At 40.9% G+C, this 27,643-nt stretch overlaps 1 protein-coding gene across 4 annotated transcripts; it reads left to right on the forward strand.

The window, feature by feature from the left end:
* The first annotated feature begins 4,693 nt into the window (after window positions 1-4,693).
* Window positions 4,694-25,682, forward strand: slc1a4 (solute carrier family 1 member 4). Of its 4 annotated transcripts, none has more exons than XM_040138782.1 (8): window positions 4,694-5,402; window positions 12,556-12,598; window positions 15,811-15,876; window positions 18,921-19,087; window positions 19,241-19,474; window positions 21,166-21,360; window positions 21,530-21,664; window positions 22,416-25,682. In XM_040138782.1, the coding sequence occupies exons 1-8, from the start codon at window positions 4,888-4,890 to the stop codon at window positions 22,660-22,662; spliced, it is 1,602 nt and encodes a 533-aa protein (XP_039994716.1). In that variant the 5' UTR covers window positions 4,694-4,887; the 3' UTR covers window positions 22,663-25,682. The 4 variants fall into 4 exon arrangements, with proteins under 4 accessions (XP_039994716.1, XP_039994719.1, XP_039994717.1 ...); XM_040138785.1 differs by lacking the exon at window positions 4,694-5,402 and adding an exon at window positions 6,169-10,601; XM_040138783.1 differs by lacking the exon at window positions 4,694-5,402 and adding an exon at window positions 10,638-12,299.
* Window positions 25,683-27,643: the final 1,961 nt, after the last annotated feature.

Consider the following 27,643-nt stretch of genomic DNA (forward strand, 5'->3'; position numbering starts at 1 on the left):
TAAGCGTCTCAAGTCTCGCCAGGCTAGATGGCCTTTGTCCTTTCCTACTGTCTTCTCAGTTCCAGCCTTATGAAGTTCCTGGTCAGTCCAAAAAAATTATCCCTTCAGCCTACATCGTGGGAGCAGCCTCTTTGTCCCGGCCCATTTGCACTCTAGGTTCTCCAGTGGGGCGATACCCCGTGACTGACATGTCGTCCAGGGGTTGCTCACATCCTGTCCCTCATCCATTTTCGCTTCTGGTGTACCACCGTGAGGGCTGATGTTCAGGAGTATGCACATTTCTTGCCACTGCTGCAATTACCATTGCCTAAAGAAAAATGCTTAACTTATGTTAAGAGACCTGGTCTCTGACCAGGGGCCCCAATTGAACTCTTCTTTCTGGAAGCAGTTTTGCAGCCTCCTGGGAGCTTCTGTCAGCCCCTCCTCCTGGTTCCACCCCCAGACCAACGGCAAGACGGTGCGACTCAACCAGGAGCTGGAGAAAGCCAGGACTCAACCAGGAGCTGCTGTCTCTCCTCCCAGAAGCTGTCCACCTGGTCTAAGGAACTCCTGTGGTTGGCGAACCCACACAACACTCTTCCCTGTTCCTCCATCGGCCTGTCCCAATTTCAGTGTGCATTATGCCTACGGTTACCAGCCTCCACTCTTTCCGGACCAAGAGAAAAAGGTCAGTGTCAGTGCGCCCTGCGTCCAATTCTTTATCCGCTGCTGCCGTCGGACCTAGATTAAGGCCTGGTCAGTCCTCCTTTAATCATCGTCGTGCTACCTGAGGAATGCCAACTACTACCGCAATCCTGTGCCCCACCACTCCCTAGGGTAAAAAATGTGGCTCTCCACTTGGGACCTGCCTCTTAGAGTGGAATCACAGAAGCTGGCTCCTTGCTTTTTTGGTACCTTTCCAATCTCCAAAGTCATCAACCCTGCAGCGGTTTGCCTCTGTCTCCCAAGGGGGATAAGGATCCATCCCACAGTCCATGTCTCCTGCATCAAGCCTGTTAAGGAAAGCCCTCTGGTTTGCCTGGTTAATCTACCTACCTGTTACCGTCCACTGCCCATGCCCTGACTTCCCCTGTTGTTTGTCATTGCCTGCTTCTGCCTGTGGTGCCTTAGTAAAGGTGAACTGTTTTGAACTATTACCAATGCCTCTGAGTCATGCAATTGAGTCTACTAAACGTGAGCCGTGAGAAAAACCTGTAGCTATTGGAACATAGAAAACATGTTTTCCAAAGCATTTTGTTAATTTTATCATTTTATTTTGGCCTAAATACTGTCAAACCTAGATAAACTGAGGCTAAAAATACTGGAATCTACCTACATAAGTTATATCCATTGTCCTCAATATTAGCTACATCCCTGTCTCCACACACAGGCTGCACTCATGTACATTCACCACCAAACATACATAAGAGGACTCCCTTCCTAAATGTCTGATTGTTCTCAAAACAAATTGATTTGCATGGGAAACACATGAAAACACATGACATGGTTTAAGAAAGAAAAGTGACTGCTTGAAAATAGTATTTTTGCAGTACAGTGGGTTCTTTTAGAATGAAATGTCCACAGGCTGAGGGATGTAACAGTACTTATTCCGTAACTGCCAAATTAAAGACACATTAATATTGTAGTCTTTGGAGCCCCAAAACTGACAAAAATGCAGTTATCAGACAAGGTTATCAGACAAGTTGAAAATATAAATGAATGAATCATTACTCAAAGAATTAATAGGGTGTAAAAAAAAATATAAACTCTATACTTTTCCTTTAATTACGAGCACTCTGTGGCTAGCTTGCATGCTAGCTATCTGAAAACATTTGGGGCTAAACACGCTAAGCTCCAGCCTCTTCAGCTTGCAACATAGCTGCAACTAACTCTTTATAAAGCTACATCACCTAGTGCAGGTAATCATTCACATACTGTGCACTGCTGTAGCATCACTGTATAAACTCTTGTTAAAGTTAAAAAATTTTAGTCAGCAAGCTAACAATAAAGAAGTTAGCTATGTAACGCTAATCAGAAATTCAAATGCCTTACCTCAATCACCATATCATTACCCTCACCTTTAAAATGGCTAAGATTAGAAAAATAGTTTAATGCTAACAATAGATCACATGACAGTACTCGTATGTGAAAGGTGTTGCTTATAATGACAGCCCCACAGAAAATGTTCCCCTCAGCTGTACAGAGCTTTATAACAACTATCAGCTGACTGTTTTTTAGCTCAAAATTTTACTGTTGTGGTTCGTGGTCACTGTTCTTATAGCATTGGTTTCGGGTGCAGCAGGCAGCTGTTTTCTCTGAACTACCTCTGACAGACCAACTGTACATTACCTGCCCAGCAGCAAATGACTGGCAGATAAAGTAGCAACTAGCTGTGAGTAGCCAGATATTTAACTTTAGAGTTGGTGGCAACTCGGTGGACTTAAGTGTGTTATCTTCGACATTTTGTAGATTGTGATTTAATGACTCCTTTCTCATAATGTAAAACAAACTAAAAACTTATAATAAGCATTGGCTGGCTGATGAAACCTAATAGTTAGCTAGCTCATTATAGGAAGGGTATTAAGCTTAATATTTGTTTTTACATTCAATTTTAATTATTCAAATAACAGTATGTTTATTGACACATTCAGTTGTATTTTAGACTCATCTGATAATTTTTTCGTGCCTGTTGTCCATTATGGGGCTCCACAGCTTTGAGTCATGTTTAATTCTCCCATGTTGTAGGTGCATGGGTTCATCCCGGAAAACTAGAAGAGTAAAGTGCGTACACATGTGGTATCTGATCAAATTGTTTGAGTCGAATCAGTCGAAGTTCCCTTGTTAAACAAGGATGATGTTTTGCATTGTAATGTGCTGCATCCCATGCCTCAGGGCAGGATGGCTGACACTGAGTGGGTCAAATTTGATCTTTAAAGAAATGTTTGGCTGTTCTCCATTATAAAGCTCAGCCTGTGTCTCCTACTGTTTTTTTTGTTTTTTTTCTCTTCTAGTTTACAGCGGCGCAGGGCCAACATTTGCCACTGTTAGACAGCCAGGACTCCTGATCCGCAGGCCAGGGTTATTTCCAGCATTCAGGCCACACAGCTGTGAGGGGAAGGGGGACAGTCTGTCTCTATTGGTGGAGGGAGGGAAAGTTTAGCTCAACTTAGCAACAGCAGAGCTAAGGTCACTGAGGACAACGCAGATGACAGTCAGTAACAGAGGCAATGAGACAGAGGGCTGCTTCTCTCTTTGTCTGTCGTCTAGGAACTGCTTCTCATTTTATGTTATTAACATACTCATTAAAACACGACAGTCCTTTGATTATTCTCTCATAAAATGCTCCGCTGATTTTACTGCCTGTCAGTTTTTCGCTACAACTTTATACTTCTGTATGTTACAAAGCCCACTAATGTTTTTGTGTTCCCATATAGTAACTTCATAATCTTGGAACCCCAGGAACCCTCAGTGGAGTTCCCCTTGAACATCCTGACTCATCTGTTAACCTTTTAACGCCTTTTGTCCCTTGTGGGGATCCCTAAAAAGGCACACTTTATTTCATTTAAAATATTATTCATTATACATTTATTTTATTTATCATGTATTCTTAGGAGCAGTTCAAATCATTCAAAGTTCATGTTTTATATTCAGAATAATAATATGATTTTTGCAGCCTATTTCATACAAAAAGAGACAATGTGCTAAACAGACACACAAATAAAAACATAGATGCAAGGAATGGGAACATTAAAACACTTTGCAGCAGAGCCGGACGTTACCTGTTTTCTACTTTACGGTAGCTCACCTTTGTCTTCTGTGGCTCAATACTTATACATTAGCTTTACTCTGGTGCCATCTCGTGGTAAACTACCGGAGGTGCAACGAGGAGTCACATGGACAAGTTTGGACAAGTCCGATGGCCGGTAATGCGCGGCATGTAACGGTCCTTGGCTCCGGAAAAGAGGAGTATCCGTTTCGACTTTGTGCCCTCCGACGAGGAGCATTACAGACGCGTCTCTCTGCTTCCCGGGGCTGCCCTTCCATTCAGGGGAAGGGCCCTTCGGTGGAAGGGAAGGCGAAAAGGAGAGCAACAGCGCCCCGCAGGCGGCACAGAGCGCTGGCCATGGTGCTGACAGCCCTCCGCTTCTCCGTCCATCCTTCTCGAGTCCGGGTCTGATAGGTCCCTCTCCCGTGGAGCACTGCATGCCCCTGGCTCCCCGCGGTCTTCTTACACACAGTGGTGTCAGTGGCAAGCCAGTTGCGGTCCGGTGCTGAAATGACTGCGTGCTGGCTCGCCGGCCCGCCGGGTTCGGACCTGAGGTGATGAGTGTCGTTGTTTGACTCTTATGGACTTATGGACGGGGGGCAAGAGGAGAGCCGAGGGGTTCTGTGACTGTAGGACGGGAGAACCTCCCGGAGGCCTCGTTCCAGCCCGAAATGACATGTGCATTATGTGACTGATGCTCCCATAAGGAGGTTTGCTCAAAGAGTAGAGGGGATAGAGGATGAGAGGGGGTCCCTGTCTTTCTAATACCTTGGGTAACTGAGATATTTACCAAAATATTAATAAATCATTCTTAACCCTCTTCTTCTGCTATTGTAATCATACACACCATCTGCTTTTCTTCACCAGAGGGGAATGTGCCACACCGCCAGAGACCCTGGCAATCTCCCCTGCTCTTGCATCATGTGCTTTCAGCACGAAGCCCCGGCATTTGTGCGCATGTTCGGCGGGCGTTTTGCGTCGTCGCTCGCTCTCCATTGGCTCTCCCGCTGCTGTGTGCTCAGCCCTCACACCGGAGCAGGCTCGCACGCAGCAGAGTGCGGTGTCGCCCGGCGTATGTGTGCAGCCAGCCCGCGCTACCTGCAACCGGACCCAGCTCTCCGCGCGGCTCTGAGGAGAAGAATATGGAGAAGAAGAGCGAGATCAACGGGCACACCGTGCCCGGCTCGGCCTCCACCGACAGGATGCTGGAGAAAGGCGCGCGGAGGAGCGCGCCGGAGAAGCTGATGGAGTTTCTGAGGAAGAACCTGCTAGTGATCCTGACGGTGTCCGGGGTGCTGGTGGGCGTCGGGCTCGGCATGACGGTCCGCAGCATGAACCTGAGCAAAGCGCAGATGACCTACTTCGCCTTCCCCGGAGAGATGCTACTCCGGATGCTGAAGATGATCATCCTGCCCCTGGTCGTCTGCAGCCTCATTTCAGGCGCCGCCAGCCTGGACACGCGCTCCCTGGGCAAGCTGGGGGGCATCGCGGTCGCCTACTTTCTGGTGACCACGCTGATCGCCTCGGGGATCGGGGTGGCCCTGGCTTTCATCATCAAACCCGGCGTGGGCGCAGGGGCTCTGAACACCAACAACCTGGGACTGGAGAGTGTCAGCAGCAACAAGGAGACCGCCGACTCGTTTTTGGATCTGGCCAGGTACTGCAGAAACACTTGACGCGTTGGTAACAATCTGAAAAACGAAGCACCGACCTGTGGGTCACAAGCGGGGTCATCAGAAGCAGAATGATGCGGTTTCCCAGTAGTTGTGAGGGGAATTATGGCGCGGCTTGCTTCAGGCGCAATGGTTACACTGGTTACACACGCGAGTGGCCGCGACGCATGGAGCGATCCGAGGCGTGCGATTAGTGCTGTTTCCTGTGATTATGGGAGGCCCGGTTTTCTCCTGGGTGTAGACCACTGACACTACAACGGTGCATCCACATGTGTGGAAGGCGACTCCTAATTTCCTTGGAAGCCTTCACCATGAGTGTGTTGTGTAACTCTGCCCTGGTTTGCAGTTCAGATGGAGACTCCACGGACTGCCCATGTTCTTGCCCTAAGTTGAATAGGCTTGATAGTGGAGCTATTTTGTTGTGGTTGTTGTTGGTGTTGGTGCTTGAATGATCATACCTTCATGACAGACTCCTCCAGCATCCATTACATGCAGAAACAGTTTTCCCTGAACTCAACGTGGAAGAAAAGCTCTTCCCACCCAACAACCTCTCCTCCAGAAGCAGCTTAGCCAATGGTGGAAAGTAACTAAGTACATTTACTCAAGTACTGTAATTAAGTACAGTACAGTTTGGAATTGCTTGTACTTTACTTGAGTATTTCCATTTTATTATACTTTATACAGCGACTCCACTACATTTCAGAGGAAAATGTTGTCCTTTTTACTCCGCTACATTTATTTGACAGCTCTGCTCTCCCCATTAAGGGTTTACATACAAAACATATCACAATTTTATAAAGTATGATGCATTTTTATAAATCAAACTATACAAAAGTATATTAAGTGGCTCAAATTAGCTCCAACTCGACCAACTGAAACAGTAAAGTATTGCTTATATGTCAATGCATCAGTCATACTAATCAAATGTACCTAATAACAGTATGAAACACTGGTCTGTTTTTCCTTTAAATGCTTTAAGTGAGAAACTAACTGATTAAACTTCATTACTTGTACATAAGTAAGACTTTACTTGCAACAGAGTAGTTCTACTTTGGTGCAGGCTACTTTTACTCAAGCAAATCCTCTGACTCTTCGGCCACGGAGCTCAGCATGCAGTACGGCACTGCTGAAGTGCCACTCCGTGGTTCTTTTCTTCCTGCTTTGTCTTTTGAGTGGGGAAGGGAAAGGGGAATCGCTTGGCGGACTTTTGCAGACGCAAAAGACGCAAGATCTTGTGAAGTGTTTTGGAATTTTGCGAATGTGATAATGTTCTGTGTAAAGGTAAAAAAATACCGGCTACTGGCTGCTTGGGCCTATAGACATCCGAATGGTTACTGTCCGTCGGTGACCTAGACAGGAGGAGTCCTAAGAATAAGCTCCAGCAGGGTGAGGGAAAGCTGACAGCTGTTGAAAGAGTGGAGTGTATTTTGAGGAAGGGAAAGAGGTGGAGGAATAAACCCCAGCGGCATTGTGTAGTACAAACTGAACACTGTCTGCTGCTGTTAGTACTTCTCCCTTATCATGATAGCAGGTGGACAGTCTGCTTTTATATTTCTCAGTCTAACGCTGTTGCGTCAGACTTTATTTTTGTACTGGTGACCAGTTGCACAAAATACATGAGGAAGGATTAGACGAGTACAGGATTTGAAAGCCAATACTTTCTGTTATTCCTATCGCTACGTTGCTACATTTGGACTGAAGCTGACAGCTTAGGGTCTTTTCAAGTCTTCCAAATTATCCAATATATGTAGTTTGTCCATGCCCTCCAGAACAACACAAAGAAGCATTTTCTGGTTTGACGCCTCTATCAGCAGGGCGACATCACTTCTCTGTGCCTTCCACAATTGTTACAAATCGGTGTTGAAAAAGCCATCTGTTTTACAGTGTGATTTTGCCCTGGTTAGAGTTTGGTTAGGTTTAGGGAAGGATCATAGTTTGGGTTAAAATAATTGTCTCGGTTACAATAATTAACATGTGATCACGGTTAGGTAATGATCATAGTCGTAACACTGACTAGTGACTGGAAATAGGAAACGAACAGCCGTCTCCCGTCTTGATGATTGAATGATTTGCTGACCCATCCATCCACCCAGACCTCCTCTTGACACAGACTTTGTTGCTGAATAACAATGTCACTTGGGTTCCTTCTAGAGGGCCACTAGAGGGCACCTCAACAGATGTTGTTTTGGGGCAGCTGCTGTCGTTCTCCTGGGGGAGGACAGTCTTACTTTGGTTTACGACCAAATTCCTGCCAGACTAATGACATTTTCATCATCCTCAGCGAACGCGCTAGTCTAAGATGGTAAACGGCGCACCCGCCAAACATCAGCATGTTAGCGTTGTCACTGTGAGCACAATGGCATGCCGATGTTAGCATTTGGCTTCAAGCGCCACTGTGCCTCAGTAAAGCCTCACAGAGCCGCTAGCATGGCTGTAGACCTTTAGTTCTCAGCAGTTAGATAGGTCTCTATAGGCAAAACCACCAGTGCCCAAGAAGTGATGTGTTTTATGTTTACAGACACAACAGCAGAGAAGACTCAAGAGCGACTCTGTTAATTATCATAATTTGTTGGGCCAGCGATGGCAACACCGTTTACAGTACTTTAAGACCAAAGCAATTGCTAAGATCAAGAAAGGTAAGAATATTGCAGATTACAGACTTTAATGAGAATCTTGAGCCAAAGTGAAAATGTATAAGGAAATTCAGCTGATGCAAAAAATGGCAGATTTCATCAAGGGCAAAAAAAAGGTTATCACAGGTTTGCTCTCTCTCGCAAATAAAGTCAAACAAAACATGTATACAGTATATCAAACTCTAATGGTATTCAGTAAAAGAGTAACACATTTTTTTATACAAATTTTTCCAGGGCTAATTGAAAATCATGGTTGTGAACATTAAGTTACTTTAAAAAGTCTGTGTTTCCTGAATCTGTTTTAGAGCTAAAAAAAAGTTAGTTAGTTCCAAATTTGCCACACATCACTGTCTCATCAGGCCAAAGTTCGCAATTTGCTTACTTTAAAACAAAAATATTTAATCAAAAATATTTGTATAAAATTCAATAAACTTTGGTTATGGAAACACAATAAGTGTTTTATTACATGTATTTCAGCAATAGGGGAATCAATCATATTTTGAAAACCTATCAAAAAGAAAAACGTTGTTGTGCAGTGAGGAAGCCACAACTGTTTGACACAGAACATAAAAATGCCAAGAGTCAGCAAAAAAGACAGAAAAACTCTAGACCACATAAGCTGAATAACCCTTATTTCTGCTGTCTCGAATTAAAAGGATCGTGTATGATGTTTGGCTTCAATTTATTAGGAAATCAGGTTGTTATATAACAGAGCTTTAAAAATCAGTCCACAGAGAGGAGGCAGTGGGGCTCTGGGGAGCCTCTATAGGAAAGTATGCCAGTTCTCAGCTTCGGTTTCCCAGGGTTAATCCAGATCCTCACCTCGATCATGTGATAGCAGGAAACGTGACCGCCTTTATGGTGTGAAGAAGAGTCTAACAAGCCTTCTGTGGCAATAAGAATTTAACTTCATAATTACATTTCTTAGCAGCATTAGGAATGAAAAGAAATGAATTAAAGTGAAGATAACATGGCCACCTGCCAGTGTGGCCAGTGGAGCTAACATTTAACCAAATGAAGTTGCATTTGGCTCCGGACTGAAGGCAAAGTTGATGGGGGTCAAGGGTTTATGGTCTGAATTTTTCTTGGCTTGGGTCTGGCAATGGGAATTAATGTGAGCAGAGTCTGTATTTCTTTGCACAATATAGTGTGACCCCTGAGGATAAAGTTACAACAAACACACATATAGATGAAAGAGGCCTACAGGCTTCCAGTAATCCGTGTACGCTTCGCTTTCTGTAGTGAAAATAAACTCAGCATGGTGCCTATGCAGACGGTCAAGGGAAAGGTTTTTTCATCCATCCATCAGCTATACCGCTTGTCCTTTTGAGGATTGCGGGGGGCTGGAGCCTATCTCAGCTGGTGAGAGGCGGGGTACATCGCGGACAGGTCGCCAGTCTATCACTGGGCTGACACATGGAGACAGACAACCAATCACAGTCACTTTCGCCCTGACAGGCAATTCAGAGTCGCCAATCAACCCAACCTGGGCCCAGCCGGCAGGTTCGCACCCAGAACCTCCTTGCTGTGAGGCTGCCAGTGCTAACCAGTGCCCCACCGTTCCGCCATGAAAAAAGTTTTATAATAAATTTATACTAGTGACATAAAGAACGATGTACCAGACAATACTGTCCATTTATAAGATGAATAACGAACTTCCTTCAAGGGTGAATGTTATCATCCTCTCCATTACTATGGCTCTCATGAATATGGAAGCAAAAACATTCCAGGGTTTTCTTCCCAGCTATTAAGACATTTTACATGATCACTTTAACTTCAAAATGTTTAAAAGTCCCAAATTATTTTCATTTTGAGACTGAACTTTTGTAAATAGTAGTATGCTCAGCAAGCCCTTCATGTGTATGGGGTTTAATTTGTGTCAGAAATCTGCTGATGTTTAAACTTTTTCAGGTTTTTATTGTTGTTTTTTCAATAATTGTCAAACCACCTCTCTTACCACAGTTTGATTTTGTTACTTGCTTATAAAAATTACAGTTATTGTGAACAGTTTTTGGATTGTACAGGATATATCAATAACAGGTATTTACAGTTGTCTGAAGTCTGTACCTTTACTGTTTAATGTGGAGCAATGTCTGCGGTTAATTATGTTTGCCGGATGCTATGGACAAATTCAAATGAGCCAAGTCATGTGTGAACAAAAAGAAAAGAAGTGATGGACAAAACCAAACAACACAAGCGATGACATGAGACAAATATTTTAACAAAAGTAAAACATTCCAATTTATTTGTAGCGTCTGTCTGGTGGTCGGTTGTTCTGCTACTTTGGGCCGGGCTGAAATATCTCAACAACTATTGGATGTATTACCATGAAATTTTGTACAAACATTCATGGTCTCTAGAGGATTGAGGCACATCATGTTGCTTAAACCATAATTAAGAGCAGCGGAGGGGGAAAAACGTAATGGATTTGTGAGGCAGGAGTTGCTCAGTGACTGCAAGGCACCTATGCTAGAGGGCTCTTTGGAGGGGGAGGCATAAGTGTGGTGGAGGACCATGGTTGTCTCAAGCCGTATCAGACTCCCGTTCAAGGTAAGGTGCTGAGCTGATTAATGGGCATTAACATTCACTTTTTCATGTAAATGTCATGACGTAGATAAGTCCCAAACAGTTGACTCTATGTCAGCATTGGCCTTGCAAGGTTCAGGATGATTTAAAACAGTGGATGGCCTGTTGAGCCATTTTTAATCCATGAAAAGCCAATTTTTATAACTAAATGTCAATATCAACACCAGCATTGATGTGTTTTATCACAGTACAGGCATATCATTTAGTTTACAGTGCTTCTTTAATATGCACCCCTTTGAACCCTAAACCTCAAGATGGTGACTCTAACCTTTAATCTAAAATAAGCCTTACTCAATTATTTACCTTAAGTTAGACGTGTGTAAGGTGAGGCCGAGCAAAAATGGCCTTTTACTGTAATGTCTAAATGTCAAACTGGTTTTCACGAGGAGAGAAGTCCAAAAACAAATGAGGATTTCTTAACCAGAGACCGAGCCATGAAGCTAAAGCATGCCGACTCATGCATGATTGGTTGTGTGGTTTCTACAAACAACGGGATTCAATTGTAAACACAGGAAAAGGTGTTCAGGTTAATGTTTCAGCCTACCTTGTTAATCTTGACCTTTGGTTAACCCTAATCTACCACATGGCGTTAAAGGAAACTGACCATGGTTCTGCTGCTGACATTCTGTTTTTCATGTCTTGGCAATATAATAACGTAATGTATCATTCATTATACAGTTAAGGCACTAATGTAATTAACCTCTATGGTAATTATAGACATTTACACCAAATGTTCCCATATCCTTCATCTTCATGAGATAAAGTTAGTCTTCATTATATGTTATTTTAAAAGGGAAATAGCATTTGCATAGGAAATGAATCATCTTGCCACAAAAGCAAACAAAGTCACATTTTTTTCGTGTTTGTGCAGTCGCAAACAGTACATCAAAGTCTGTTACATTCAAAGGGCAGTTTTTTTGGGGGGAGTTTTTGGCAAAAATCAACAAACTTTGTACCTTTTTTCTGCTCAAATGACTTGCAATGACACCCATCAAGCAAACCGCTACTTTAGAATGCCACTGACAGTTAAACTTGACAGACAACAGAATGTTTTTACGGAGATGTAATATTACATTTTTTTTTTTCCAAAGCTGATTTACCACCATCGAAAATTAGTTTTAATTTCTTCCATCTGTGGGCAGCTCCTCACACTGCGAGCCATTGATGTGCATCCAAAACACACTCAAAATCAAGGGTCAAGTGTATTTTATCCGAAGACTTTCCCAGCATGAACAGTTTACAGACAATAAACCTGCTTAGAATTAGCACGTAGTATAAAATTGGAACTCAGCTAGAGGGTTACGGCAGCCTGTATGTAGCGAAACCTGGCAAAACCTGGGGCAATATAAGTCCAACTACCGCCCCCCAACACCAGTGAAAATTATGCCCATGGACCTACAGTTCATATTGCGACAGTAATCTTTCTGTCATTTTCTTGAGTGCCTATTGAATAGCAATATTTAGTTTGACTCGCAGATAAAGAAAAATTGAAGTACAAATGAAGACAGTGAAACCTTCAGGAACATCTAATCCTGGCGAAGACTTTGCTCATTTGTTTTAATAAAAGATGAACCAGATAGCAGATCAGTGCCACAACAACTGCACTGTCAGGGAATTTAGGGAGCCGTGGACTTTACGGACAACCCTGGGAAAAGAGCCAAGGTGCAGAGTGTGTAATGACAAACCAGTCCTGTGAACAATTTACTGTTCAGATGGGTTAACCACATGGTTCTGAAAGACTGATTATATCCTGGGGCTAGTATTCAGTTGTTGTTTAATTGTTTTTTTCTTAAAAACACATTGCTGGCTTGAATATTACCAGAATCGTTGGTCATTTGCATGAAATCAAACAGGAATAGCTGCATAGGATAGCTGTAATTTTCTGTGGATCTAACTTGTTTTTCTCTTCCTTTGTCAGGAATTTATTCCCAGCAAACTTGGTGGCTGCTGCCTTCCGTTCTGTGAGTGCCAGCACCTCACTTCACCATACCGCAAACTCCTCACTTTTTATCACTATTTCTGTCTGTTTTTCCTTACTACCTGTGTCGTGTGGATTGTTCCTCAGAATTTATTTCACCAACCATGCGGATGCCGCTCCATGTAAATTTACTGGCTGTAGCGCTGTGAGCCTCATAATGCTTCTTAATGAGGAGATGTTCTGAATAGAGACCGGCTGCTCTCCGCTGCTTGCCCAAATGCCTCCTTTCCTTGTCCCTTACCAGCCGTTACCATGGCAAGACCATTCCATTCCAGCCAGCCTAGCAACCCAACTCGCCTCACTGCTTTTCAACATGGCCCGCTCCACTTCCTAGAATTATGATCGTGTCTGTTAAGGCTAAAGTAAGAACAAGGAAAGTTCAATATTTGGGGATGTGGGGATACAAAATGGCTATGCACACAGACAAAAGATAGTACGCACGTACGCGCACACACACGCACTCACACTTAGACACATACTCGCTTAATCGAACCAATTGCCTTAAATTTGCCAAAAACCAGGCAAGTGAAAAAATAAATTAACAAACAAGCTAATGACTTCTCACAAGGAGAGTAAGAGTAAATGGAGTTTCAAGCTGCAGTCAGGTCATGAAGTTCACCCCCCATCCAGCCTATACAGTGGTAGAGCCCATGTGGAATGGATCCAAGTTTGGATTAAACCAAGAAAGCAGAGCAGAGGGGAGATATACACAAAATGACATGCAGATAGGTGTTTAAAGGGACATTTAAATAAATGAAGTGTAAGATTTAGATTATGGGGAAGGCTGTCTTCTCAGCTTTCTTAATATAGTCACATACTGTATGTCTCTGCATGTCCAAGAATTTTAAAGTCCATATATGTCTGTGTAGATGTTGGGAACCTCTATCCTATAGGGCTGTTTAAAGAAATGCAGAGAGGGAGAGACACAGCATTGTTGCAGTGCTGGTTGTCTCCTTTGAAGCTGAAAGGCAGTCTGAAAATCTGGCCCCCAACTCCATGCACATGCTGCATTCCTTAGAAGAGCAATGAGCAGACATTGCTTTTAAGCAGTGTTCTTTTCAGGTTTTTCCATCAATTTCAGCCCATGATAATTTGTTAACACTGAAAATTCTGCTCAGCAAAATTTGAAAAATCATTCACAAAAAAAATGCTATGCTTCTGCAGGATTATAACTGTATATTTTACAAAATGTTTTCAACCATCAAAAAAAACCCTTACTCTTCACGTGAGGTTGTCATTTGATAGTGACAAAATTTAAGTGTTGCTCTCTGAAATTAAAAGAGTATTTTGGCATTTGGGGGAAGACATTTATTCATTCTCTTCAGAGAGTCAGATGGTAAATGGACTGCACTTATATAGCGTGTTTCTAGTCTTATTGACCACTCAAAGCGCTTTACACTACTGCCACACTCACTCGTTCACACACACATTCAAACAGCCCTTTTTTTATGCAAACAGGGCTTTCTATACACACGCATTCACACACTGAAGATACATAGGAGGCAATTTGAGGTTCAGTATCTTGCCCAAGGACCCCTCGACATGTGGACTGGAGGAGCCAGGGCTCGAACCAACGAACTTCTGGTTAGTGGAAGACCCACTCTACCTCCTGTCACTCAGGAGGTAGAGCAGGTCTTCCCATGGCTGCAGGTTAAGTACGGAGCTGAAGCTGGGAGGCAATAGCTTAGCTTATCATACACACTGGAAGTACACATTTCTTATGGGGGCCTTACGTGGTGTAATGATTTCTTGGTAAAACAGTAGCGCTGGCCATCAAGAAAAGGTTACACGATATTAACTCCCTCTAAAACCACAAATTCTCATTTTTTACATTTCAGTTTAGCCGTCTCCTTTGGAAGTGCATTGCTCTCACTAAAGAAAACAGTTGATGACTCACTATCTCATAATTTCAAGAAAAGATCTCATAGCTCTGAAATTACAGGCGTTACACTGTATTCTTTGGCCCGATCAGAAATTCCTGCTATATGGTCACTGCCACACATTTTATCACACATTATTGCATGCTTTATTATCTTAGCTGCTACCAAATGGTACCATGTTATTTAGATAGGGTCCCAATTTCTCATGGCTGAATGCATTTCAGATGTATGACTTTGTTACCATGAAGCATCATGTGCTGGTGTAGCTGTTGCTGAACAAACAGAGATCTGAGTGCTTTCTGCCTGAGCAGTCTGAACAGGACTTTGGATGCCTGTGCAGTGTTGACACAATAACTGTTCTGCTTATCATACTGTCACTTTAGGTGTCTAATACATAAACTCTCAAGCAACAAGATACCACTGCTTTTTTTCACGTCCATTAGCATATCGACCTCATGCACATCATCACGCTTCGGGACATCTGATTGGTTATTGACTCATGTCATATAGTTCCTCACCAGTAATAATACCATCTATTTTACTCATTGACATTAATCTTTCCCACTGTCTCAAACCAAGGGGGAAATAAAAGAGAACTAAATCTGGTAGCGCTACCATGCCTCTGTCTTCTCAAATAGCGATGACTGACAACCACCTTAACCTGTCTCATAATTCCGAGATCAGAATCTCCTAAAATGCAAGAAGGCTATCTCATAACTGTGATCACTCCATCTGATTACCAGTAAACAAACAGTAACAAGTGCTAAAATCTATCCTCCGCTGTATCATTGTTATACTTTTTATTCCAATGCCCACATAACCACCAGCATCATTTATTATCACACACTATCTTTGACTTACTACTACTATTGAGAGCTGAGGATGTACTTGGGCAGATAGCAGATAGTGATCAGAAACCTGGATAAAGTGTTTACATGTCACAATATACCTGTTTCTGTTACAGTACTCCAGCTAGTATACTCTAATGGATTCTCAGAATGGAGATAAGGACTTATCTAGCTTTCAAAAACCAGGATATTTTATTGACAAGCACTAAGAGATAACTGTGATACTCCAAAGACCAGATCATACCTAGGATATTAGTATGCACGTAAACACAACGGGCCCTTAAAATGAAACATTAATATCCTCTTTTACAAAATGGGGATGTATCAGGATACAGCACAGAAATATGCAAATATTTGCATGTTACACTGTAGCTACACATTTCAGCACTGTAATGTACCAAACAAAAATGTATGAATGAACAACATCAAGCAAAATGAACTGCAACAAGTTTTCCTTTATGTTCCAGTATGCCACTGACTACAAGATGGTTGCTGTGGGGAATGACACTAATGGGACCACCCTCTATCAAAAGGTACAAACAGTAAAAACATTCCATGCGTACAGTCACACGTATAACACACAACTGCATGCACATTCACACACACTTAGCTATGTTAAACATTGCCCCTCTGAATGGAAAGTGGTTATCTCTACAAATGAAAACAGGTGGTTAAGTCACTGTTGATCCCTGGAGAAAATGTTTGCTCTGAGCGTTTTTTGTGTTTGTCTGTATGTGAGCACTATGTGAGATACTAATGGATGACTTGTTTTAGGGAGAATGAGTTTAAGGTTGATGGGGAAATGCTGACACTTTTAGAGGAGGGACCTTAGTCATATGAGATGTTAAAATAGGATGAATTTGTCTTATGATATAGTCATTATAAACAAGGCTATGCCTGTGTTCCAACCTTCTGTTTACATGGTAACTGTTCTTCATTTAAAGATTAAAATATGTCTGTGGAGTTCAGGACCACTGGCACCAAATAACCTTGAGTAGATATGTGGGTCTCATCAGCAATTACTTATTGTAAACATACTATTGTATGCTAATTTTAAGAATTCTTATCATTTCATGACAGTACATTTATGATTTTAAATAGATCAACTGATTATTAAAAAATAATTTTTAAACCAGTGAAGTTAAAAGTTGAATTGCAAATGGAGAGAGAGAATACTTATTACTTTACAAGAAAAAAGGCTTTGCTGTACTCTGATCCTAAAAGTATAGACAAGTACAAACATGCAAAGAGCACATACCAGCATATGAGATCTTATGTAGCCTTTTAATCAAACAGTTATATTTATATTCAGTGTTTATCACCAAAAAGCATGTCATACGTACGTTGAAACACTTATTTGGCGCTTTAATCATTCTTCCCCTCTATACCTGCCAATCAAGAGATTCCTTCAAAGTGTGACTGTGAGAAATGGTGGACAAAATCCACAGTCCTTCCTCTTGCTGGTCGAACAATATTTGTAACTTTCTGAAACTGGCAATTCCTAACACAGCTCACTCTGTGTCTGTTGTGTGAAAAATTGAGTGGAACATCATTAATGCCTTCGGGGGAACCACTGTTAAACAGTGTACGTCATTATCCTCATTTTCTTGACCCTTTTTATGATGGTAGGCTTTTCACCCTGAGTTTGAGTGTGGTCATTTGGAACAGGTGTACACTTTTTCCTTCAGAAATGTTAAAACAAAACTTCATCCCATGTAATTCGTCTAGTTAAATTCTACTGAAACCTTTAGAATCCCTGGTGTATTTGAAGGTACTTCAAAAATCGTGAATTAGCACGATTGATTGGGCAATGATTTTATTGATAGTTCTAAACATTTTCAGACTTTGTTGTAAAATTTTAATTGGTGGAGAGATTTTTCACCCGTAACTTTAACATGAATTTATGTGTAGCAAATATAGTTAGAGTTATGGTTTGGCATATGGTTTAAACGGATTGGACATTGAAGTAAGTTTATTTTTACATTCAGACCTTGTGTTGTAAAACTTTAAAATGAGGGCATAAAGTCTGTCAAAATCTTTTGTGTTCTTATAGTGTAATGAGCTTTCAGTCAGTCATGGGTGCTGTCCAATGGACAGGACACCTTGACCCAGCAGCTATCCAATGGACTTGTGAGGAAGATGATGTGTCGGTCTGAACAGGGCACAAACACAGCCTGGCAGAGGGCTGGTTGCAAGGTGGCACAGATTATAGGTGGGCTTGCTGCATGTAGTAGATGAGTTTGAGTAAATTAGTTTGTTAGTTTGTCAGAAGGAGAGACAGAAACAGAGTAGCAGATGGATGAAGATACTCAGATTGATGAACAAAAGTGTTGAACATAGTAGCACAAAAGACTTTTTAGACTTTAGGCTTTTTAGCAGCATTTGTAAAGGTTCTCTGCAGCACTGCACTCGAATCTTTTATTTGCAACTTTTATGACTGGTAGGCTTTTAAATAAGTCAGAGGTTTCTCCATAAGATTATCTAATTTGCTAAATTTAAACATACAGTAATGATTGTCTAAATCCTACTACTTTTCCGCATTGATCATGGTTTTCCCCAACTGACCCAGTACAGGGGAAACATTTGAAGGATATGATCTTGGCATTAGTCCGTGGTATTTGTTTGTTGTGGGTCATGGTGGACAGTCCCCCCGAGTGCCAGGGGATGAAGTTGGTGGAGCTGTGGGAGAGCTCGGGACAATGGGAGAGGATTGAGCACAGGATTTGTCCTTGTCCTTATTCGTTATCCATCAACCAGTTCACTGAATCCTTCAATTGCCCTCAGACCTATGCACCCACACACGTACGCTCTGTAGAAAGAGGTGTTGTATAAACCACTACGGAATATATCAGCACTATTGTTTGAGAAGCTTACATCTCCATAATGAAAGGCAACATGTGGGGTCCCAGTCCAAGATGTTGAGTGAAAATCTTTCATAACCTAAGAAAACCAGCTCTGTTTAAAGTTTGATCAACATACATTTTTCGACAGGCTGGTGGCGTGGTTCATGTTTTAGTACATCAGTCCTGTTGGTCCACCACTTTAGTCCAGACTGAAATATTTCAACAACTAATAGAAGGATTGCCATGAAATTCTGTACAGAAGGAGGATTACACATGATGTCTCCCGAACTATTGGATGGATTGGCGCAGACATTCATGGTTCTTAGATGGTGTTATAATGATTGTGGTGATCCCGTAACTTTTCCTCTAACATCACCTTAAGCTTGACATTTCTGGTTCACAGAGAAATAACGCAATGACTGTTGGGTGGATTGCCATGAAATTTGGTTCACACATTCATATTCCATACAGGATAGATTTCAATAAATCCCTGATCCCCTGAATGTTCTTCCATCAATTTTAAATTTGAATTTGCCTAATGCTTTGGTTTTTGACCAAATACCTGTAAAACAAATGACATATCCATCAGTCTCACCTGTACTTTTTGTTTAGTGCCAATAAACAAATCTTAGCATATTAAAACTCTTATCTATGATGGTAAACATGCTGCTAAAGATTAGCATGCTCAAATTGTTGTCCTTCCCAAAATCTTTTGCCTCTGCTGTGTGTTTTAGGTTCCTTTTGGTACAGAAACAGATGGCATGAACATCCTAGGTCTGGTTTTGTTTGCCATGGTGTTTGGTGTGGCACTGAGAAAGCTGGGAGATGAGGGAGAGGAGCTCATTCGTTTCTTCAATGCTTTCAATGAGGCCACCATGGTGCTGGTGTCTTGGATCATGTGGTGAGTAGAGCTGGATGCATCTGGGATTTTACAGTTGTATTGATAGTGGTATATTTGGACTGCATCAGGTGGTATTTTGTGACAATACTCAATATGTTGTAAATGCTTGTAAAATATCTTTTTTTTCTGTCTGCATTTTGTTGTGTCTCTCAGGTATATCCCTTTTGGCATCATGTTCCTTGTGGGCAGTAAGATTGTGGAGATGGAAGATGTGGTTCTTCTGGTCACTAGTCTGGGAAAATACATCTTTGCTTCAATCCTGGGCCACATTATTCACGGAGGCATCATCCTGCCTCTCATCTACTTTGGCTTCACACGCAAGAACCCCTTCAGTTTCCTTTCAGGCCTCATCACGCCCTTCACCACTGCCTTCGCCACCTGCTCCAGGTATACTGTCACAGCACAGAGTTCCTGAACTGTATAGAAAGGTAACAAGACTAGGTCCAAACCTAGTATGTGACTGGAGCGCACTTCATCTGTTAGCTTCTCTCCTACTGTCTGTGCTCACATATTCAGTAATTTAATACAGCCCAATTCCCAAAAACATTTACATGTTTTCTGTTTCTGTTGTCAGACAATGGAACAAGTATGAAATAGTGACTGAAACGCAGCCCATTAATTCCACATGTTAACCAGCAGTCACTTCCAAGCCATTTCCAAGCTGCTCCTTTGTACTGCTAAAATCCTGATTTCATAATCGCGATGTCGTCTGACAAAATCACCACACACATAAGTTAGAGACAATGGCTGTGCTGTGACTTTGGCTATATTTACCTGTAAAATGATCACTCAGAGAGAAAGTTAGAAGCTCATTCACAGCTCTGCCAGTTGCTGTGTGGTTAATTGAACGAGTGGCAAAGAGAGGTGTGCCTGCGGAGGGAAAGCCTGACCTTGTGGTCGAAGGGCAATACTAGTGAAAAGTAGCTACGGTTTGTCCAAAAAGTCACTAGAGTTGTTGCTAGGTGCTTTTTTGAAAAAAAAGTTACTAAAGGGATGTGAAAAGCCGGTAAATCTAGTGACAAAGGCGCAAAGTGCCTGTAAGAAATTTCTTTCTTATAGATGGAAAGTTGAATTCATCAGCAAAAAAAAGAAGTTGTAAGAGCGGTGCATCTCTAAGAGTAGTAGCACTGCACAGTATTAGTAAGGCACACAGGCATCATAAAATGGCTAAGAAGTATCACCCTTTTTAGCTTTAACTGTGGATTTATGCTTGACACCCTGACCTTTCCTCTAGCTCCAATATCTGGCAAAAAGTTCCTTGTCTACACAAGACTGATCCAAATCTGGTGGGCTGCCATGAAATTTAATGAGTATATTCATGCCTTGCAGAGGGAAAACCCTTATCTCTCGTGAACTTTACTCTTGTGCCTCACCGAGCACATGATATCTCATAATTTATTGAACACATCTATATTCCTAGGGGGATAAAACCTATTGAGTTTAGTGACCCCTGTGACCTTTGCTGTAGCACAACCCATAAGACAAACTTAACATTTTTAGCCTCAAAACTGTTAGGGCTTTAACAACAGCAAAACAGCCAGTGTGATGTTTGTTCCAAAACAATGCAGCTTCTTGGGGCCTCTACTAGAGCTTTAAACATTTAGTTTGGTTTTTACTTTAAGATTTTAAATGTCTGCAATACATTACATGATTTTATAAAGTACATAATTTTGCAGTGTAGGGTAATATAATCTAAAGAGGGCCATTAACCCACTATATGACATCCAGGACTGTTTTGCAAGGACACGGCACACACATTTTTTGAATAGCAAAGCACAGCCACAATTACAATCTTATATATTTTCAACATAAATTTCGCTTCATTAATTGGATTTTGTCATACCATATTTTGATTATGATGTTAAGAAATTTAGTCAGATGTGAAGTGGTACATAAAAGCTGTAAAAACATGCATAATACTGTACACATGTTATCACATACTGTTAATGTGTGAAAATGATTTGTCAAATTACAAAAAACAGAAAAAGCTGATGTGACCTGTTTAACTAATGACATTCTGTTTAACTAACCACATTCTGATTCATGTCTGTGTACTGTATCTCTCTATCATCCACCAGTTCAGCAACTCTTCCCTCTATGATAAAGTGTGTTGAGGAGAATAACGGTGTGGACAAACGCATCAGCCGCTTCATCCTTCCCATTGGAGCCACAGTTAACATGGATGGGGCCGCCATTTTCCAGTGCATTGCTGCTGTCTTCATAGCTCAGCTCAACAATGCTGAGCTGAACGCCGGGCAGATCTTCACCATCCTGTGAGTCCTGGGGCTGATAAAAGGTTTCCTTCCTTTTGGTCAGCATAAGTTCTACGTGATGAAAACAGCCAACTTTCAGAAAGCGAACGTTATGTTGTCTTTTATATACAGTAATTACTGTAAGTGGTATTTTTTTTTCATTCATGGCATTATTTATCAACGTTCATAGGGTGACAGCCACAGCCTCCAGTGTTGGTGCAGCAGGCATCCCAGCTGGCGGCATCATCACCATCGCCATCATCCTGGAGGCCATAGGCCTGCCAACCAACGACCTGTCCCTCATGCTGGCTGTTGACTGGATTGTGTGAGTAAAGCCTTTGACTCTCATAGTAGAAAACACGCAAAGCTATGTCACATATGCACACACTGCCAACATTACAGTGAGCAAAACTTGATCTTCAGGCTTCCCAACAGGCAGGTCGACAGTGGGGAAAGAAAGTGAAACAGTTTGCAAAAATAAGTCTGTTGTAATTTCTCCAAGCTCCCCTGTTTTGTAGTGATGAAGCAAACACAGATGGTTAAACATGAACATGCTAAAATAAATAAATGCTTTACATCTGAAAAAGCTGTCCTGCTTCAGACAGGTCACAAGTGGTACAAAAGTCTGACTTTCAGAACTCACTCCAGGGCTTCTTCAAGTTCTCATGTTTCTGGAATAAAAACATCTGAGTTCTGAAGATAAGACACTCAGCTCTGTGCAGGAGGAGTTCTATCGGTGTTGATGTCATTTCATGTTTTTGCTGGTTGGGGCTGATAAGGAGGACTCTGTGCTCTCTTCAGTCTCTTCTTTTAGCTTTCTTAATGAGAAAATAGTGTACATTTAACTTAGAGACTACTTTTGTATATAGAAGGAGGTGAAATAATAGGGGCATGAATAGGAGTAGCTAAGGACGAATAAAGATGAACTGGGATAGTAGTCATTTACTCCAAATGATTATATAAGGTGAAAGATAATAACTCTTAAGGTCAGAACCACTTTTAACCATGTAATATAATATGACATGTCTGACTGACTGACCTTTGCTGTCTGACTCTTATGTCCACTTTGTGTACAGGGATCGTACCACCACTGTGGTGAACGTTGAGGGTGATGCTCTGGGTGCGGGAATCCTCCACCACATCAACCAGCAGGAGATGAAGAAGCAGCAGGAGCACCAGCAGCAGCAGCAGGAAGGGGAGCTGGCTGAGGTCCGGGTGGAGGCAGTGGCCAACGTCCAGGCGGAGGAGGAGACCTCGCCACTAGTCATGCACCAAACCAAAGCCTTGGAGGCCACGCCGGAAGCTATCGAGTCTGTCCTGTGAACTCAGCAAGACTTTTTTTCTTGCCCTGTGACCTTTTGACCTTTCAACACTTACGACACTGCTGCTGATGGGACACCATTCTTACCCAGTGTCCATACAAAAAAACAAGGCCACTGATGGTTTCACTTATGAGGAAAAAAAAGTGCCATAGAAACAGTCTGTCTAGAGCAGTGAGTCCACAGTGCACTTGCTGCTTCTGTTTTGAAATTTGATTCACTTGGGCTAATGTCTCAATAGTTGGGTTTCCATCCAAGTATTTAATTCAGATTTGGATATAACTTGCATTAAAATACAAATATAATAATACACAGATGTGTGTCTGTGTATTAGGATATAATGGATTTGAAAATGATTCACTTTGAAAACATTTCCTTAATACTGCAAAAATTTTTTTTTTAATTTTCACTCAAGGCAGAGTTTTTGTATTTTTTTTAATCTTGATTAAAACATTTTGCGATACAGCGATGGAAACACACTATGAGTAGAATATCCCTAAAACATTCCCATAAATGTCATATTTCTGTTTCTTTCATATACGTGATGAGTACGGCCATAAGTTAGTACGTCCGAACATTATCAAATTTATTTTCTGTTTTTATCTTCAGACAGCAAATACAATGACCAACATTAACTGTAGAACACTAACTATTTTCCAGAATCTGACTAGACAAAGTATCTAACAAATGCTTGCAAGTGACTGTCATGGCCTAATTACAAGTTCAGGAAGGCTGTTTAGTCACTTTGACTCAGCTGGTGGAAACAAAATTCTGTCTTTCAATTGAAGTCATATAGAAACTTAAACTTTTGCTCCCAGGTTTAAAGTTGTTGTCACAATCCAGAGAGATGTTTGCAGGATATGCCCAGGCTTGTGTTTGCTGACTGTCAGCAGACAATGTCAAACATTAACCTTCAAATGAAAGGTTAAAAATTTGGCCTATTTTTTGGACAGGCCTCACGCAACATGTTGACCCAGTGTCCCTAGTTACCCAGCTGGCCCAGTATGGTAAAGAAATCTCAATGCTGGACCATTTGAAATAGTACATTTACATGCATGCTTTGCTATCATGGTCTTGTGGGAAAACACACTGACATCCACAACTAATCCTGTTTATCCCCAAGTAAACAGAACATAGGGTTATTTACATGGTTGTGTCAACCTCATAAATAGCCAAATGCAAATAGGATACAAATGGTACAAGGTGCAAATGTTACCTGCCTTCATTTCCCAGCTCGTATCAGCATTTTACAAGCATGTTCCCCTAATTTTGTAATGAGACTACAGTCTGAACATCCAGCCGTATCAGCTAGCTCTCAGAAGTTGCATTAATGCACCAAGGAGTCTGAAAAGTATCGAGTTTGTTTTGAGTTTTGTTTGCTAATTAGCCAGCTAAAGCAATGTTAGCATGTAGCTATCAGTTAGCTATGATAATTGCTCTTATTTGTTAGCTAATGTTTATATCAGGTGTGTAGACTATGTCTAGTTTAACTAGCCTGATACTTGGGTTAGCTGGAAATTGTAACAAACTAAACAAAAAGATGCTAGATTTATTTTGGTGAAAAAACAGCTCCCAGTCAAAACCAGACCGAAATAGAACTACGTAAATCCAACCTGCCATTTGTGCCCAAAAGTCAGTTAGGCATAGACACAGTCATGGCCAGAATTACAATTGATTGAACATTAGTTTGCAAGTACTATACACACTTGTCTGAAATCATGAAAACACTCTAGTTGCCCATTTATTAAAAAACATATTTAATTTATGGTTGTCGGTAAGGTCAGCAGTTTCGGATGGTCTGGTTTAAGAAATCCCCCCAAAAATCCAAAAGGAATTCATTCAAAACTTAAAGCTTCTTCAAATGTTTACACACAAATACTGGACCAAAATGAATGATGAGTTCACATCATATTATATGTCAATATTTTGTGAAATCATCCTCTAATTTCAGAGGGATTTTTCTTAGTTGTGTCTCAAAGGCTTGCACCATATTAACCCTCAGTGAAAGTTACATGAAGTATGTTAATACATGCATTTTAATTGTTTTGAAAACTTGAGGGGATGATTCAGTGCATCCCACACTATGTCACCATCCATAAATCTTCCTCCTCTCTTACTAGCTAAATTTTGGGGAAGAAATTAGCACAGTGACCAATGACAACATATCTTTATTCAGTCCGTAGGATAAATTATTAGCTGTGGTTTCTAGATCACTATAAAGGGAACATTGGTCATTGCCATTATAATGGCTTACTTGGTGGGGTTTTTTAAAAGTGTAAATACCCCTCCAAATAAGTGACCGGTACTTTTCCTTAATCTACGGATACAAACTGTATGATCAGACTTGCACCTGCCATAGTTGATGCCCATGCAATATGGAATATGGTTTGACATGAAGGAAGCTGTGCCAAATTTCTAAAGGTTTAGTAGAAAGTCTCCCTTTAGGATACAGGGCTTGACTGACAGGATGAGCCTGTGCTGTCCTCTAGTGGTGAAAGGCATTCATGTGAGCGTTCAGAAGGAAAAAAAATGAAGGCGATTGCATCCCAGAGCTTTTGTGTCCTTCTGAAACACGTTAGTTGTTCATCTGACATTGCTGAATGGTATCAGTGGTATTATTTCCCATTTATTTGAGCTATTATTTAACATTCATTGGGAACAATAGGTGATGAGACCGCTCCATTACTAAGTCTTGTGATTTTATACTGTATTTTAAAGTGAAGACCCCTACAAGGTGAAGGATCTTTATGTATGTGAAATGAATGAATTTCAGTCATGTTGCTGCCACCTTAAGTCTGAGATGCTCATTATGATGTGGAGATGCTGCTTTAGTTTTGGATCACGGTGTGTATGCTGTAACTATCTGCTTTAAAGATGAAGTAAAGTAGCGTGTTTGAAAATTTCTTACTCAGCATCATCACGAGATTTGACAGATGAGTTTTCTAAGCTAACAACTGCTCTATTAAACTGAGTTTTACGACTAGGTTTTTTTGAGTGTATCTGGTACAATCACATGTAATTACATGCAATGAGGTACATACCATATATATATATATATATATATATATATATATATATATATATATGTATATACAATATATATTTGATATTAATTTATTGTAATTGTTTTAACGTTTTTTATTATTTGTACTTTCTCCTTTAAAAACTTTCCCTCAGTGTCAGACTTTTTTATTGCTAAGATATACTTTTTAAATGAATTCTTCTGCCAGTGCTCCTGATAACCTCTTGTCAGAAATGTACTTTAATTTCTGTTGTGTTTTTTTTGTTTAGGAATACACACTACCTTGCCTGTGCCATGTCAATGTCAAACACCTTACAGCTGTCTCTTTGCTGTTGGTCCTGCTGTCTCTCAACATTAAAAGTGATACAGTAAAATTTTTCATGCAACCAAAAGGAGAGTACGGCTGTAATGTTATTACCATAATGTTGTTCAGGACATTACACAGGAGATCTATGTCAGCCCAAGCTCTTTGCCTGATTGCATGCAGCTGAGTGAAAGAGGGACAGCTTTATCTACCTAAGAGAAGTTACAAAAAAATTATTATCATGCAGTCTGAGGGTGTACTGCCCTTTAAAGGCTTTCATTTCACATGAATAAGTGATTCTATTTTAAGGGCTAATCATATTTTCTGAAAAGGTTGATAAGGTGGCTGGTACCGACAGGATTATTCAGTGATTACTTGGTCTGGTGCTGACATTTCTGGCTTGTTAAAACGTCAGTTTCTGCCTTTGTTTTGTTACCTCATCGGGCAACTAATGCTTCCCAGTGGAAAATCTTACATTGTTACTAATATTATTATTATTATTAATTATCAATAATTACCATTATTATTATAATGACAAAAACTGAGCTATAAAAGCAGGATTTGATTGCCTTTGTTATTGTGGGTTAAAAAAAACATACAATTTAAATGTCCAAAGTCTGTTTTCTTAAAAAAGACAAAAAAGTGGTGGATAAGCCACTAGGTTAATATATGCTAAAAAAATAGTATTGAGATGCCATCTTTTGTTAGACATATTAGGTATTCATCATCTGTTGCACCTAATATACATAGAATATACTGTAGATATTTATTGTGTAAGAACTTGTTAAAATCAACAGATACACACAATGGATGTGGAAAGAAAGAGAAACGCTCTTAAAAAATCAAAGGCTATGAGTTTAAAATCTATATGTGAAATTGGTAATACATACATTAATAAATAACCATAAATATCGAAAAAACTACTACTACTACTACTACTAGTATTTACTTAGCCATATAACTTGCATCAATATCTGCTTGAAAATTAGAATGTAAAGTAAAAGTTTTATATCATAAATATAAAATTATGTAAATAATTCTTGAAAAAGACTTTAACATTAACAAAGATCAGCATCATATACTTTATATCAGAGGTCAGCAGTTGGAGCTGCAGCAGTGGCTCAGGCACTTAAGGCACTTTAAAACACTTAGCACCTGATTACTGTAATTTGCGTCAAAAATCGCACTTTCCTGAGTCATAACCAAGTCAAATTTGAAAACACACACACACACACACACACACACACACACACACACACACACACACACACACACACACACACACACTCAATGTGACTTGCACTCTCAAAGGCTATCATTACCTCTGATATCTAGCATGAATACATTTCCATAAAGCTGGTCAGAAATCCTGGGAAAAAAATGCTCCTTATAAATCCAGAAATGACCAATCGTCACATTTCTACGTTTTCCTCAGTATCAAAGTAATCTATTGATAACACTGAAACCAGAGTTGCTAATAGCTAATGTGGCTTACTTTTGGTATGGTGCCAGTCTGCTGAAATGTAAACAAATACTTACTAAAAAAAGCAAGGCTCAAATTGTAGCCCACAGCGGGCTGACTCCACGGCAACATTATAGTTCCTGTTTACATCCTCAAAGACCCCAAATTATGGGGGGAGGGGTGGTGTAATTGCCTCA

This window comes from Xiphias gladius, chromosome 11, assembly GCF_016859285.1.
Source record: "Xiphias gladius isolate SHS-SW01 ecotype Sanya breed wild chromosome 11, ASM1685928v1, whole genome shotgun sequence".
Classification (NCBI taxonomy): Eukaryota; Metazoa; Chordata; class Actinopteri; order Istiophoriformes; family Xiphiidae; genus Xiphias; species Xiphias gladius.

Coding starts and splice junctions, on each gene's coding strand:
- slc1a4 (XM_040138782.1), top strand. CDS start 4,888: ATGGAGAAGAAGAGCGAGATCAACGGGCACACCGTGCCCGGCTCGGCC. Junction 5,403..12,555: donor TCGTTTTTGGATCTGGCCAG/GTACTGCAGAAA, acceptor TTCCTTTGTCAG/GAATTTATTCCCAGCAAACT. Junction 15,877..18,920: donor GGACCACCCTCTATCAAAAG/GTACAAACAGTA, acceptor TGTGTGTTTTAG/GTTCCTTTTGGTACAGAAAC.